Source organism: Plectropomus leopardus, chromosome 12, assembly GCF_026936395.1.
Source record: "Plectropomus leopardus strain MGB_pleo_1.0 chromosome 12, ASM2693639v1, whole genome shotgun sequence".
Classification (NCBI taxonomy): Eukaryota; Metazoa; Chordata; class Actinopteri; order Perciformes; family Serranidae; genus Plectropomus; species Plectropomus leopardus.
Genome location: NC_142187.1, coordinates 7,911,725 through 7,925,998, shown reverse-complemented (window position 1 = coordinate 7,925,998; position 14,274 = coordinate 7,911,725). Strand labels below are relative to the sequence as shown.

At 39.9% G+C, this 14,274-nt stretch overlaps 2 protein-coding genes across 2 annotated transcripts; one reads left to right on the top strand and one right to left on the bottom strand.

The window, feature by feature from the left end:
- Positions 1-324: 324 nt before the first annotated feature.
- abhd4 (abhydrolase domain containing 4, N-acyl phospholipase B) lies at positions 325-6,297 on the bottom strand. Its single transcript, XM_042497817.2, has 8 exons — positions 6,099-6,297; positions 4,333-4,418; positions 4,016-4,120; positions 3,632-3,920; positions 2,663-2,850; positions 2,470-2,581; positions 1,253-1,439; positions 325-1,080 (listed from the first exon to the last, which is right to left on the bottom strand). The coding sequence occupies exons 1-8, from the start codon at positions 6,146-6,148 to the stop codon at positions 991-993; spliced, it is 1,107 nt and encodes a 368-aa protein (XP_042353751.1). The 5' UTR covers positions 6,149-6,297; the 3' UTR covers positions 325-990.
- Positions 6,298-7,140: 843 nt separating this feature from the next.
- dad1 (defender against cell death 1) lies at positions 7,141-12,318 on the top strand. Its single transcript, XM_042498194.2, has 3 exons — positions 7,141-7,455; positions 8,745-8,912; positions 12,090-12,318. The coding sequence occupies exons 1-2, from the start codon at positions 7,245-7,247 to the stop codon at positions 8,873-8,875; spliced, it is 342 nt and encodes a 113-aa protein (XP_042354128.1). The 5' UTR covers positions 7,141-7,244; the 3' UTR covers positions 8,876-8,912; positions 12,090-12,318.
- The last annotated feature ends 1,956 nt before the right edge of the window (positions 12,319-14,274 follow it).

Here is a 14,274-nt window from a genome sequence, read left to right as displayed (position 1 = left end):
GGCAACAGTTAAATTAGCTTCGCAAAGATCAGTTGCAACAATAACATGCTACTTATCAGCAGAGTAATTACCGCTTGATTTTATAATAAAGTCAACATTGATAGGGGCCATTCTGCCTTCATAACTAGCTCTTTTATTGTATCTTTTGCTGATAGTATTTGTGTGCTTCAACTAATTCAACTTTGGAAATGCAAGATTTCCACTATCCATTATGCACTGCTGACAGGTGGAAGCGTAAAGCGCACCTGTTACATTAAGCAGTGACACTTGTTACTGCCCTCTACTGGTTGGGCCACACAATGCATAAAATGTGGGTTTCTACCGTTGCAATTTGTCAAATAAACTTTTATTGTTTCCAAGGTATAAAATACATACTGCTGTTTGATACAGAGGAAATATAAGAAAGAACAGAGATTAAATAACATGTCATACAGTACTTAGTGGTTCATGTCAGGCACATACAAAGTGTGAACTGGTAGCCTTGTGGCTGTTCCATAACACATAAACCCAGTGCATCAAGACAGATGTGCATGTTTCACTTAGAGTTAAAGATACAGCAGTGGGCAACATAATTTAGCATTGAATTAAATGGTTCAATTATTACTCTGTATTACAACATTAATAAACAAATTCAATGTTATAAATGTTATAAATAAATCCTTTACTAACGATAGTAAATTGAAAAAAGGAAACATATAACAGCTTAAAAATGACAAGACAGCTTAACTACAATAATGTCAATAACCTGCTACGATGAGAACAGGATTAAGAACAAAATTACATTCACACTCATGTTGAGGTACATGGTGTCCTGATTCACTCCAACGCAAAACCATCCAACATGCTGCACATGCAAAAGCCACAGTCCTAAAACCACCATGAATTGTCTACTTTCAGTCCTTTTACGCACACAAACATACGTACACACACACACACACACACACACACACACACACACACACACACACACACACACAGACACACTGGCTATCAGTCAACAGAGTTACATATTTTTTCCACCACTCTGTTGAACTCCCCTGGCTGATCAGCGTACACGTGGTGAGAGGCTTCGTCTATCAGCTGCACAGTGAGGATACAGAGATACAGAAAACAGTCAGCAATCATACCACACAAAGAAAGGAATAACTACTTCAAATTGAATTAAAATTACACTAATTTAAAGCTCAGCTGCACGTTTTAGACTCCTAATTAGATAACATTTCCCTCATGACCACTTTGCGGCTCTACTCACCAGTACTCTGGTGTGGGCCTGCTTCCTGATCTGGACCACTCTGTCCCCAGATGAGCTGTCCACCCAGGATCGGGCTCCATACAGCATGGTGAGGGGCATGGAGGGGGGCAGCAAGTGAACCCGCTGCAGCATGGGCCTCTTGGCCCAGCCCAGAGACTCTGACATGGCCCTGAAACCCACCTCACCACTGGGAAGAGGAGAAGGAGGAGGGGGATAGGAAATGGAAAAGGTGACTGACTGGTCAGATTTTTGCAGGCATTATGTTCTGTTATTTGAACTGTGAAAAAAGCTGTATTTGACAACTTTTTTAAAAATAACTTTGTCATAATGGTGAAACTATTTCCTGAAAGTAGTACATGAGACAAATCATCTGTGAAAAAATCATGTTCCTCCGCCTCCTTTTAGTGCTACTTATTGCATTTGCAGACTCAAACGCATATGAACAAAAACAACCAATCAAAGGTGAGTAGCCTCTGACGCAGCTGTCACTCACTCCTAATGAACTGCAGTCAAACTGTCAAACTAGGCAGCGCTGATCAAATATGAATCAATACTCTGTTACTGCATTGCCTATTTCTAGCATCAAATGTTTTCAGAAACATATTTAGTGTTCTGTTAAGCTGTAAAATTAGAAAGATTATGACCAAGCCACCATGTTGGAAACAGTTGAGCCAAAACTAAGTATTGCCCACTGGATGGTGCAAAGGTTCTCATATTACAGTTAAATAGTACACTAAAATAGAAATTTCTATAAAAATGAACTGCAAGGCAACAAAACATCTCTGATTGAGACAAACGTTTACGCGTAAAAATGTGTAGCTACACCTGGCTAGTAAAAGGGACTGGACGTTTAATTTAGAGTAGACTTTTATTTAAAGTTTTACGGCATGCTTGATTCATTTGTGGGTGTAGTGATGGTCTGCATGGCCAAAGTGACACCTCTTTGTGGGGGTCCCATTCAGTAAGGCAGAAGGTTTTCACCTGTCCTTGCACATCCAACATTTTCTAACCACACAGCCACAGATGAGCAGAGAAAAAAACATGCAGTAGACATGAGGTTTTGAGACACTGGTTCCTACAAGTTAGGAAAATAACAGTTTGCTGCAAGCAAGAACCAAAATGAAGTATGAGAGTACAAAATTCCGCATCAGCTCATATCTGTGCAACCATCCCTGCAAAAAGCATAACTGGGGCTTAAGTGATGCGTGTTGGCTTACCTGGGGCTTTGTGCGTTACAGTGGTAGATGTACTGCGTCATCGTGTCATCATCAAACAGATCTTCGAATTTCCTTTTGAAATCAGGACGGAATCTGTTCACCAAGCCTGGACCTGAGTCAGTGACATACAGTGAGATGGGGAAGAGTAAAATGTGACCCAGCACAATATGAAGTAAACAGTAAGATATCTTACCCCATGGGCCTGCTGCTCTGATGACAGCCAGCGGATTGAAGAGGGTAACCACCGCTGCGATAGCTTTGACCCAGCGGGGAGGCGGCGGCCTCTTTACCACCTCTGTCTTCTGATCTTGACCCTCTTGGGTCTGTGCCTGCGGTCGCTCCGGGAAACCCCAGGGATCCACCAGGATAAGATGTGACACTCTGTAAGAGGAGCAAAGTCCATTATAATTTCTAATCAACAGGCATTTTTTGTCATCAGCGTACACACAGAATACAGCGGTGAGCATGGCTTGCTCTGTAGATGCTACCACAAGGAAGTGCCAAAGTCAGGATTTTTTTCCCGCACATTGTGGCTGGGGAGCAAGTGTACTAAACTTGCTTTGCTTGAGGGCCACTTGTGGAAAATAACATGGGGCAAGGGCCAGTAGCAGCAGTCCTATACATTTCTAAGATTTTAGGGCATTTCTGGGATTTTAGGACATTGCTAAGATTTTAGGATGCTTCTTGGACTTTAGGACATTTCTGGGATTTTAGGACATTTCTGGGATTTTGGAAATTTAATGAATTTGAAAAGTTTCTAGGATTTTAGGATGTTTCTAGGATTTTAGACCATTTCTCAAATTACAGGATGTTTCTGGAATTTTAGGACGTTTCTTTATTTTTAGGACATTTCTCTAATTTTAGGCTTTTTCTAGGATTTCAGGACATTTCTTGGATTTTTATGACACTTCTTTAATGCTGTTTTATGCACTCTGGCACCTTATGTGTACTAGAAGTACAAAAACAATTCCCAGTGTGGATTACTTTATTTTTACTGTCAGTTGAGCATCACTGCTGTAGAGGCAATTTCTCCATTTCAATGTTTTGCTAGCCCGGTCTGTTAGATAAACTAGACTAGTCCTTAATTATCAAATAAAACACTGAATGACTCCATCTGCAGCTTTCTCTCATTATCACATGTTTTATTAGTTAGTATTATTACCTCGAAGGGTACTGGATGGCGTAGGAGGTAGCCAGGTACCCGCCCAGACTGTGTCCCAGCAGAATCATGTTCTCCAGGCCTACAGACCGTCTCCACTGCTCAATAGAGTCGACAAACTGCTCCTCTGCCTTGGCAGCATCTGAGGGGAAGGGAGGTCTGGAGCTCCGGCCAAAGCCCAGGAGGTCGAAAGCGTAAATAGGCCGTGACCGACTCAGCGTGTCTATGTTCCTGATCCACAGGCCTACCCCTCCTCCAAAACCATGGACCATCACCAGGGGAGTCTTTTGGACTAGAGGAGAAAGACAGAACGATTACGTCACGGATCTTATACTGCATACAGATTTACAGCTGTTGCCTCCCAATAAACAAACAAAGAGTGAGTACCCTGTTCTGCAGGTTTGCGCGCCGCCTTGTTGGTGATGGTTAGAGTCCATATTCGATCCTGGTTTGGCAGGGTCACAAAGCGAGCCCAGAGGTCATTCTGAATACCTGACAAAGAAAGGTAACCATTAATATACCTTCAGTGAGGCTCTGTTAGTTTATAGCTGGTGACATAACGGTGTCATATTACATTACAGAAGCTCATAGATATTTTAAAAAGCATTAGCAGCTTTACTACATCTTTACAAGTGACAAGCTACATTTATAGCAGTCCCCGGTGGGTATATATAATCTGCCAGTACACATTAAAACATTCTTACAAGCAAGAATCTTGGACTCTGTAGTCTTTAAAAGGGACATGGAGGTTGGACGCCAGGAAGGCCACCAGCTCCAGACTGAAGTTGGCCTGACGAGAGAGAGAGAGGAACAAAGAATGAAGAGATGGTAGATAGTACAGGAATTTTTCAAAGCATGCTAAGTGTACAATGCTAATTCGTTTGGTGCGAGTCCAAGGTTAAAGTCAGTGTAATCACTGTTTGCATGGAGCAAACAGCCTAGGAGTGTCAGATTTCACAACCATTGTGCTGTCAGTCAAACTGCTGAGACCCACAGCAGTGATGTGGTGGTCAGTGTTTATCAAGATTACCTCCAAACTCTCAAGATAAAGGGACTGTTTGTTTTTTATGAAAGAGCAGGAGGTAGTGAAAAAAGGAGATGGCATGTCGAACAGTTTTTTAAGTACTGAGGAGGGACTTTTGTGTTTCATTTTGGCATACAGGAGGGAGAACTTTAAATGTTTGTATTTTGTATTTATTTTACTACTAATTTTTAAGAAAATATGGTTGTTTTATTTGTTAATAATCACCAAAATTACACCAGTTGGTAAAGCCAGAAACTGTAAAAACAGAAGTTATTGTTGGATTTTCACATTTCCAACAGTGCTTGAACACAATGTGGGACCAACACTTCCGTCAGAAAAAAAATTTGAGTTTAGCAGTGATATTTCATCAAAATCACTATATTCTACAATTCATTGAACTATCTAGCATGCATGACAAGAGTGGAAAAATGGTTGTCTTTTTTTTTCAGCTTCAGCATTTTATCTTCAACTTTTCACATTCAAACATGAAAGGGTAAATTAGTAATATCTAATATTAGATAGTTATGGTGGAAGGAGGGTCAGGCATTTTCCCCAAGTTGTTCGGCGAGGCTCAAGGAGTAATATCTCTAGCTTCAGGGAGGGTAAAACAAACAAACAAAAATGAAGTCACACCCCAGTTTCATCTGATAAATGAAGAACAGTCCCTAATCCTCATTTTAAAAATCCAGGTAGATCACTGCACCACACATACAAAAAAGCAAAACATTTTACAGAATAGGTTATCGTCAGCCTTTTTATTTTCAGTATAATAACTACCAAAGTGAGTAAACTGAGCTAAGGGGAGTTTAACCTCCACTTCCACTCTGACCGGAGATATAAAAAGACCTGTCTCATATTTCTGCCTCCACCATCAATACACAGGTGCACCACCAGGGCCTCCACCTGTCCTGCCATCAACAGGCAACTCAGATTTGCTTAGTCATTACGGCTGCTCGTTACTCCAGTGAATTAAACTTAAGAAACCTGTTTGACAGGAGTGGCACATCAAGACAACCCAATTGATTTTAAAAATAATAACTTTCATATTTCTTAAGTATTTATACCTTAAATTACAATGAGCTACTGGAAGACAACTTTGTAATCAATTTTTACTGGTTTTACTTTTTTCCCCCATATTTCTGTGAATGAAGCTTGTTGGTGATGGCATTTGTGTCAAATTAGCAGAATAATAGGTGGCTACACTTATAAAATATAATTTCACATTAGTTTAACACACCAATTAATTATGAGAACATTATGTCCAAATTGATTTATATACAATGACACAGTATTACAGTTATTACAAGTCTGATAAATAAATGCCTTACAGGAGGAAAATGACACAATAAATATATGCATTTTTTTAAGTTTTGCGTGCAATGTGATAAGACTAGCAGTGTGTTGGACGAGGTTGTGTCCGGTTGTTTACCTTTCCCAGTTACTTACTCTGTCTCACAGTCGTTTTGCATCGGAGCCGTGGTTGTAGCAGGGTCCATGAATTGACATATTCCGGTGGCTACATTCACTTGAATGAAATAATGAGGTTGACAACACGCTTCTCGATAAGTGTTTTGAAATTGTGCCTTCTCTTGTTTCTAATGTTTGGTAACTCGGTTCATTCCGCGGTCAGCTGACCGAACACAAAGATAGTTTATCAGAAAGGTGCGCCACTCCTCTTACCATCTAACAGAGATTAAAGAGTCCTAAAACTGGAAATTAGTTAGCATTTACAACTCTCGGTTTTCTCGTCTCCAGTCCAGTGGGTAGAAACCCAACTGGGTTTTTGGTTAAAAGCCTAAAATAAGGCCCGACTTACACATCTTGTTCTGCAACATAAAATATTTCAGTAAACAGCTCGTAGGTCAGTCTTTAGGCCTTTATGCGTCTCTAAGGTGCTAAAAAGTGGCTAAATGAGACTACAGAATTTTATTACATTGTATATGACTTAATAGCCTTGTAGTGGAGGGAATTTTAAATGGCGGTGTAGTTTCATCCCAGGAGCACTCTATGCAAAGTCTGACAGGGTCTTTACTTTTAATAAAAAAATATATATATATTTGCTGCATGTGAATATGACAATGGGATCACTTCAGTGTTTATTAGACACTAACAGCAAAATGGGCAGATACAAAGTTGTTGTTTTTTTGTTTTGTTTTTTTGGGTATATACTGTCTTTGTGTACCAAAATAATGCTACTTGCCTATAATTAATAGTTCAAAACTGGAGAACACTTTACCTTTTTGTGAGGTCGTGGGGCTTTTGAAGTCCCCAGAAAATTTGTAAAAATTAAACATTGCGCTTCACACAGCCGTATCTGGAAATATCGATTTCACTATAATGCATCAATGGGAAACACTGGCAGAGCAAAGCATCTTTCTATTTTTTTCCCATCTATGTTGTTCAGTGGGCGGAGCCAATGATCATTCCAACAACGGGCTCTTTGCTCCTCTTTCCGAGCGACTCGGAATATATATTTTGTAACACCAACGCCGCTTCCGGTTGAGGAGGACACGTCACTTATTGGATTGAGGAAGAGGAGCCCTGCAGACCGAGTTCATTGAGCCCAGTTTTTACAAATTAGAGAGCATAATCATGTCGAACTCAGTCATATCGGTTATTTCTCGGTTTCTGGAGGAGTACACCACCACGACGCCCAACAAGCTCAAAGTGGTGGACGCGTATCTGCTGTACATCCTGTTGACAGGAGCGCTGCAGTTTCTCTACTGTCTGCTCGTCGGCACTTTCCCCTTCAACAGCTTTCTGTCGGGCTTCATCTCTTGTGTGGGCGCTTTCATTCTTGCAGGTAAAAATGTATTATTTGAAATGTTGTTATGAATTATGCAGTGCCACAGTTTCGACGGACTTCTGGCTCATTTTTGAACGTGTATGCAAACACGAGTTAGCTAATGATGCTAACATGGCTTCAGGTGTAGCCATATAAATACACTGTAGAAAAAGAAACGGAAAAGCATGTACCTCGAGTATGGGAATATACCCCTATTTATTCAAATTAAAAGTACGCTCTGAAGTCACACCAAGCTAAAATGAATAAAGTCAACATTTCCGAGGTATTGATGTAACTAAGGGCCTGTTCGTTATTTATGAGAAGGAAGGGGGTGGTGCAAAACAGGGGAGGCACCTTAATATTCAATATTCAATATCAGTGTTCAATATTTTAAGCATTGGGGAGGGAGTCGCGTCTCTTGATTTGGCCTACGGGTGACGGGTATCCGCAGTCATGGAAAATCTTGGCAAACTCATGCAATTTTGTCGTGTGTAATGAAGTTGTAACAGCGATTTACATGAATACTTTCCGCGCTATATAACACAATGGCAAACTTATTTTCTGAAGTTGTCAACTTCTTGTTGCTCCAATATGCATTCATGCTGGACAACGTTTTGTTTACTATCACACGTGTTTCTTCAATTTCTTCCCATGTTCCATCTCTCTATCCACATTAACCAGATTAAGAAGTGTTTTGTCCGCCCGCTTTTTATTAGACAAAATAATAAGAAACACATTTCTCCCTTACAATTTATGATATATAATGTAGTAAAATTCTACAGCATCATGAAGTAAGGCATTGGAAATTATATTCAACACCTCTCTGTAACAGTTTCAATAAGTACTGCACATTACGACCGTCAAGTGTTTGTCACAGTGTTGTTGTACAGTCTTATTGTGGCTCCAATGAGGAAGAGGTGTTAATGTTGAACCCCAACATGGCTCAAGTGAATCAGACACCATCACAAGTCTTACTTCTCTTGTTTTGTCAGGTTCAGACATAATGATGCTGCACCATCATCCTTAAATTCAGAGCCCCTTGTCTGTAAAATGTAACCATGGGAACATTAGCAGAACTTTAGTGTTAGTTTTAAAAACCTAACTTTGTCTATGTGTGTGCTGAAGCTGATACACTCATAAGTTTAGCAACCATTAAATGAAAAAAAGAAAAATCCAAAACTAATAATCAAAAATAACAAAAATGAATCAAGTAATTGATTGTGAAAATATTTTACAATGTGTTAAATTGTTATTTATTGTTCTAAGGTGTAATAATGCTGAATCCTGTCTTTTGCTGTTTTTCTTAGTGTGCCTTCGTATCCAGATCAACCCACAGAACAAAGGAGACTTCCTGTCCATCTCGCCAGAGAGAGCCTTCGCCGACTTCCTGTTTGCTCACACCGTCCTCCATCTGGTCGTGATGAACTTCATTGGTTGAAACAGACAAAGTGACTCACAGAGTCCCCCCTCAGAAGGTGAATATCTCATACAGGCATTTCTAGCTTTAAGAGCTTTTCAAAATTGAATTCTGAAGTATTTTTTGCTTGTAGTCCCATTTTCAGTCAAGTTTTAGCCACAATATAGATATTATTGTTTTTTTTGGTTTATCGTCATAGATGTCTTAATGTACAATCCCAATTCTAAATAAGTCAGGATGTGGTGTAAAACATAATAAGAAGCAGAATGCAATGATTTGCAAGTCCTTCTTGACCCACATTCTTTTCAGTACAGTACAAAGACAGTGTTCAAACTGATAAACTTAATGCTTTTTTGGAAATATACACTCATTCTGAATTTCATGCCTGCAACATGTTCCAAAACAGTTAGGACAGGGGCATGTTTACCTCTATGTAACATCATCTCTTCACTCAACAACCCTAAGGAAGGGTTTGAAAACTGAGCGCCCCAGTTGTGAAAGTTCAGAAAGCGAACTTCTGGGAGACAGGTCTGGACTGGAGGCAGGCCAGTCTCGTACCTGCACTCTGAAACTAAGGCCACATTTACACGAGAACGTCTGTACTGAAAACGAAAAAGTTTTTCCTTTGCGTTTAAGACAAAAATCTGTGTTCATATGCAGTGTTTCCTCTAGGATTTTTTTCAGCAGCGGGGGCAGGCTCTCCGGGGAGCCGTGGCGGCGTAAACAAATGACGCTTTTTAAAGGCTGAATGTAAAAATAAAAAATAATAACAAAAATTCAACAATAAAATAACAAAAACAATAAGTAATAATTTCTTGATGGGGCTGTAATCAGTGGCAAAGTTTGCACCCGGGCTCAGAACAATGGATTTTTCTTGGTTTTTTGTCGAACAGCTCTAAGGCTCTGTTGTACAGAAATTCACCAAGAGGTGTCCCGTTGATGCTCAGCAGCATACATGCTGCAAGGTGATCCCCCTGCAGCCTGTTTCTCAAGTCAGTCTTCACCTACAAATAGAAACAATCTTTTTTTTTTTTTCAACCCATTTAGGGTCCCAGCCTGATAGCCTGTGTTTCCCTTTATGTTTTTCTCCTCTCCTCTCATCTCTCTCTCCTGCACCATCACTTTGCTCTCCTGCTCCTTCACTCGGCACTCCCCCTCCTGTACTCTGCTCTCCTTCACTTTGTTCCACTGCTCCTCCCTGTCTGTTACTTGTCTTATACGATTACATAAAACATTAACGTTAGATAATTTACACTCACGTCACATTTGATTACAAGTGTGAACATCATTTTTTACCTAACCATCATAATTTGAGTCAGTAAAAAGGCTAATGATACCTGACTAGCGCCATCCTCATCAGGTGTCTTTCTCTTCTTTGAAAAATATCTGAACAAGCTCCTCTGAAAATGCAGTCAGCAGTTACATCATGGCGTGTTTATCGCTTAATGCTATCGATTAGTTTACTCACGTTAGCGACACTGAGTTGAGTTGGCACCGGGCCCAATTAACTTAAGCTACGTAACCTTAGCTGGCCATCAATATTTTGCGAATGTTTATTTAACTAATAAAATCTATTATAAGTTTTCTTAAGCTAATAAGTCTACCTTTTCTCCGGTAAGTTGCACGCTATTTTCAAGCCGACACTCCTCTGACTCTCCGACCTGATGCCTGGATGCGAGTAGCTCATTAACGTCGGCACCAGTTAGTTCTGTTGGGGGGTGGGAGGGGGCGGTGGTATCTACCCCAAAGAGTAGATACGGAGCAAGATAGTTATCTGCCTCAGCACTCGCGACACCCAACGCAGTGCAGGACTGTGCTGTGATGCGGCGGTGGTGTATTTGCAATTTAAAAAAAAAACAAAAAACAAAAAAAACGACATTTGAAGGACCGGCGGGTAGGATTTAGGAGGAAACACTGATATGATAACATTGTGAAAACGATCCTCATGTACGCCGACCTGCAAAAACAACCAAAGATGCTGTAGTATGCATGTCAGGCCAGTAGTTGGCGGTGTAACTCAGGATCCGCACGTTGCCAGTTTACATGGTGACAGAGGGGGTTGTGTTTTCAAAAGATTACACTCAAAAACACACTAAAAATATTGCATTTTTTAAGGCCCTCAAAGCATTGCTGTCAAATGAACAAAAGGCCAAACAGCAACAAAATTTCAACGTTTCATGCAAGAACTGTCGCTGTGCAAACGGCCTTAAGAAGCCACGCTGTTGTAACACCTGCAGAGTGTGGCTTTGCATTATGTTGCTGGAATAAGCAGGAACATCCCAGAAAAAGGCATCTCTATGGCAGCATATGTTGCTCCAAAACATGTATGGACCTTTCAGCATTTATCGAACCTTCACAGATGTGCTAGTCATCCATGATACCATTGACAATAACACCCCCCCACCCCCACCCAATACCATCACAGAATTTGGCTTTTTGGTAACAATCTGGACAGTTCTTTTCCTCTTTAGCCCAGAAGACACGACATCCATGATTTCCCAAAAATAATTTAAAATGTGGACTTGTCAGACCACAGCACACTTTCCAACTTTGTGTCAGCCCTCAGCTAATGGCTGAAACAACCTCCTTTCTCCCATATCACGTTGCAGCTAGCACTTGGAGCCTTGAAAGAGCTCACTGATCAATTAGGCCTGATCCTTCTTTAATACTGGCATGGTATATTCTGTTTTTAAAACCCAGACAGCTCAAGGTTACAAATGCCAGAGATTTTTTAAAAATGTGTTTTTTAAATGTGTTTTGTACTGCCAGTATCTTATGAATATGAGAAAATGTTTTTGGAGGATGATGTGGGAGATCCATTAGTGTTTATAGTGTCTCTCAATGGCCTGTAAATGGAGGATTTAATGATTTATGTGGGGCCCCTTTTACACAGATACATGCCTTTCTGTGTTGGTTTATGCTTGTAAAACAAGAAATATTCCCCTGTCCTTTGGGTGCTCTCAGTCACATTAGACATTCTTGCCAGTTCATCACTTCATTCTTCTCAGTGAAGCGGCTCCAGATAGTGCATGTGATAATATAGACTCCAGTCTTACTTCTCTGGGGAGATCTTTATGATACCACATATTGCTTTTTCTTTGCTAGAAAACAGTGTTATTGAATTTTTTGACTTTGAAAGGCCATATTGTATTCTCTTGTTTCTCATTTGCTTCTGAATAACTTCTTCTATTACGTCTGCGTCACTAACTCCACCTCCTCTTCTTTTTTTTCATAGATCAAGACAAGAGAAGTTCCCCTCCCAGACATGATGCTACATCTGCTTTAGTGCCACTGAGTCACGTCCCACCATCAACACTGAATTAGTTGCATCTTGTCACACATGATGCAGTACAATTTTCTTACACACAATTGATTTCTTGCATTCTTTTTTTTTTAAATATCGAAATTTGTAAAGCATTCCCTTTTGCACTGAGAAGAAGAAATAAAAACAACTCAAATGGTGACCTTGAGAATAACGAAGCTGTTCTTGAACAAAGAGCATTTTGTTTTCAACAGCAGCAGTCTTGGTTTAAATAATCTAAGTATCCAAATCTTTTGAATGCATGATATTCTCCAAATGACTGTGAAGAGGCAGAATTTTTAGTCAGAAAGATGAATTTGTACATTGCAGTTTGAAAATAACAAGGTCACACAGTATTCCTGATATTTGAACATGAACAATGTTTGTTTTCACGCCTCCGCCGGCAAAGGCACTCGGTTTTTCGAGTTGTCCATACATATGTCTCATTCTTGTGAACGTGATATCTCACGAATGCTGTGAGAGAACCTCTTCAAAATAGGAGCAATTATTCACTTAGATGTAATGATGAATTTCATTAGTTTGGTGGTCATAGGTCAAAAGTCATGGTCGCTGTGACCTCTTCTATTAAATTTGCCACAAACATCCACTTGGACCTAAAGATGAACTGATTAGAATGTGGTGGTCATAGGTCACTGTGACTTTGCGTCAGTCTTATTCTCTTGAACTTGTTATATTAAGAAGGCTTACTGGGAATTTCCACAAATTTGGCACAAACATCCACTTGGTCTTAAGAATTAACTAGTTAGAATATGGTAGTCAAAGGTCAAGATCACTGCAAACTCATCCCTGTTTTTGGCCAGAACTTAAGAATTCATTGGATAAGTATGCCAAAATTTCACAGAAATGTCTAATAGAATAAAAGATGAAGGTCCATAGACATGGATGTAAACTTTAAGAACAACTTGACTAGTGAATGGAGGTATACAATTGAAAGGTGGTAATTTTAGTTAAAATATATTAGAGATACACTGTGTCAGCATCCCCATAGCTCCACTTTATAATGGTGACCTAAACATATTACAGCTTCAGATAAAGGACTTTTTACATCAGAGTTTGGGAGAGCTGCAAGCTACATTTGAAGTTGGCTGCAGAAAAAGAAATATCTGTTATAAGGTTGACAGGACAAAAAAATATAACTTGGTGAAAATTGCCAGGAAATGGCTCCATGCCTTGCAGAACTTTCTTTGAACCCAACAGATTGCATCTTTTTTTTTTTTTTTTTAAGCTGAAGAACTAAGAGACTAAAGTACATTTTTGAGCCACTGAAAGTGAGCGTGTGCAGCAGGCCCACAGCCTATCATGCTAACGGAGGGGGAAGCAAGAACACTGCACCCCAGAGCAATGAGAGAGTTTGCCTCTATTACTCGCTCTGGAATAACTGATGGGAACACATTTCAGCTCAGTTGCTTGTGACCGTGCAGAGCCACTTACATTTGTCAAAGAATGACCCGAAGGTACATTTTAGTGAGTTTGGTCTTGGCGTTTGAGTGTGAAGGCCAGTTTGAAAGGGATACGAAAGTGCTTTGCATACGGAAATGAAAAACAGAGTGAATCAAGTTGGCAGCCCAGGTTTCTCCTGTAAAGGTCACATCTAAATCTCATCTAGGCTGATTTAATAGCAGAGACAGAGTAGTCTGTTTACCTCACTCATTTGTATGAAATGGAAAACATTAGCACCGGTGCTTTTGGAAAGGGGTTAGCTTAAAGAAGTGACAGTGGTGATTCTGGGAACTCAGACTAAATTTTGAACATATCTGACCTGAAAGACTAACCAAGGAGTTGGGGAAACCACATTACTGTAAAGGAGTCCAAAACAATTTTAACCTTTATCAAGTCACTCATTCATTGTCTCATCTATGTTATCAGGCTTAGTAACTGGAAGCTTCTTACTGTCAGTGCTGAAAGATGTATTTAGACCCTTCACTCGAGTGAAAGTAGCAAGACCATTTCGTAGGAAATGCAAGTACAAGTCATTTACATATACTATTATGTATCTATTGCTGGTGCATTTACATGTAAGCCACAATTATTGTTGTAGCTGACAGACAGCTATTTTTCATGCTGTTTGATATCAGTGATTTTTAGTTGCCTCGTCTAG

Coding starts and splice junctions, on each gene's coding strand:
- abhd4 (XM_042497817.2), bottom strand. CDS start 6,148: ATGGACCCTGCTACAACCACGGCTCCGATGCAAAACGACTGTGAGACA. Junction 3,921..4,015: donor GCGCAAACCTGCAGAACAGG/GTACTCACTCTT, acceptor TTTCTCCTCTAG/TCCAAAAGACTCCCCTGGTG. Junction 2,582..2,662: donor CAGAGCAGCAGGCCCATGGG/GTAAGATATCTT, acceptor TCACTGACTCAG/GTCCAGGCTTGGTGAACAGA.
- dad1 (XM_042498194.2), top strand. CDS start 7,245: ATGTCGAACTCAGTCATATCGGTTATTTCTCGGTTTCTGGAGGAGTAC. Junction 7,456..8,744: donor GGGCGCTTTCATTCTTGCAG/GTAAAAATGTAT, acceptor TGTTTTTCTTAG/TGTGCCTTCGTATCCAGATC.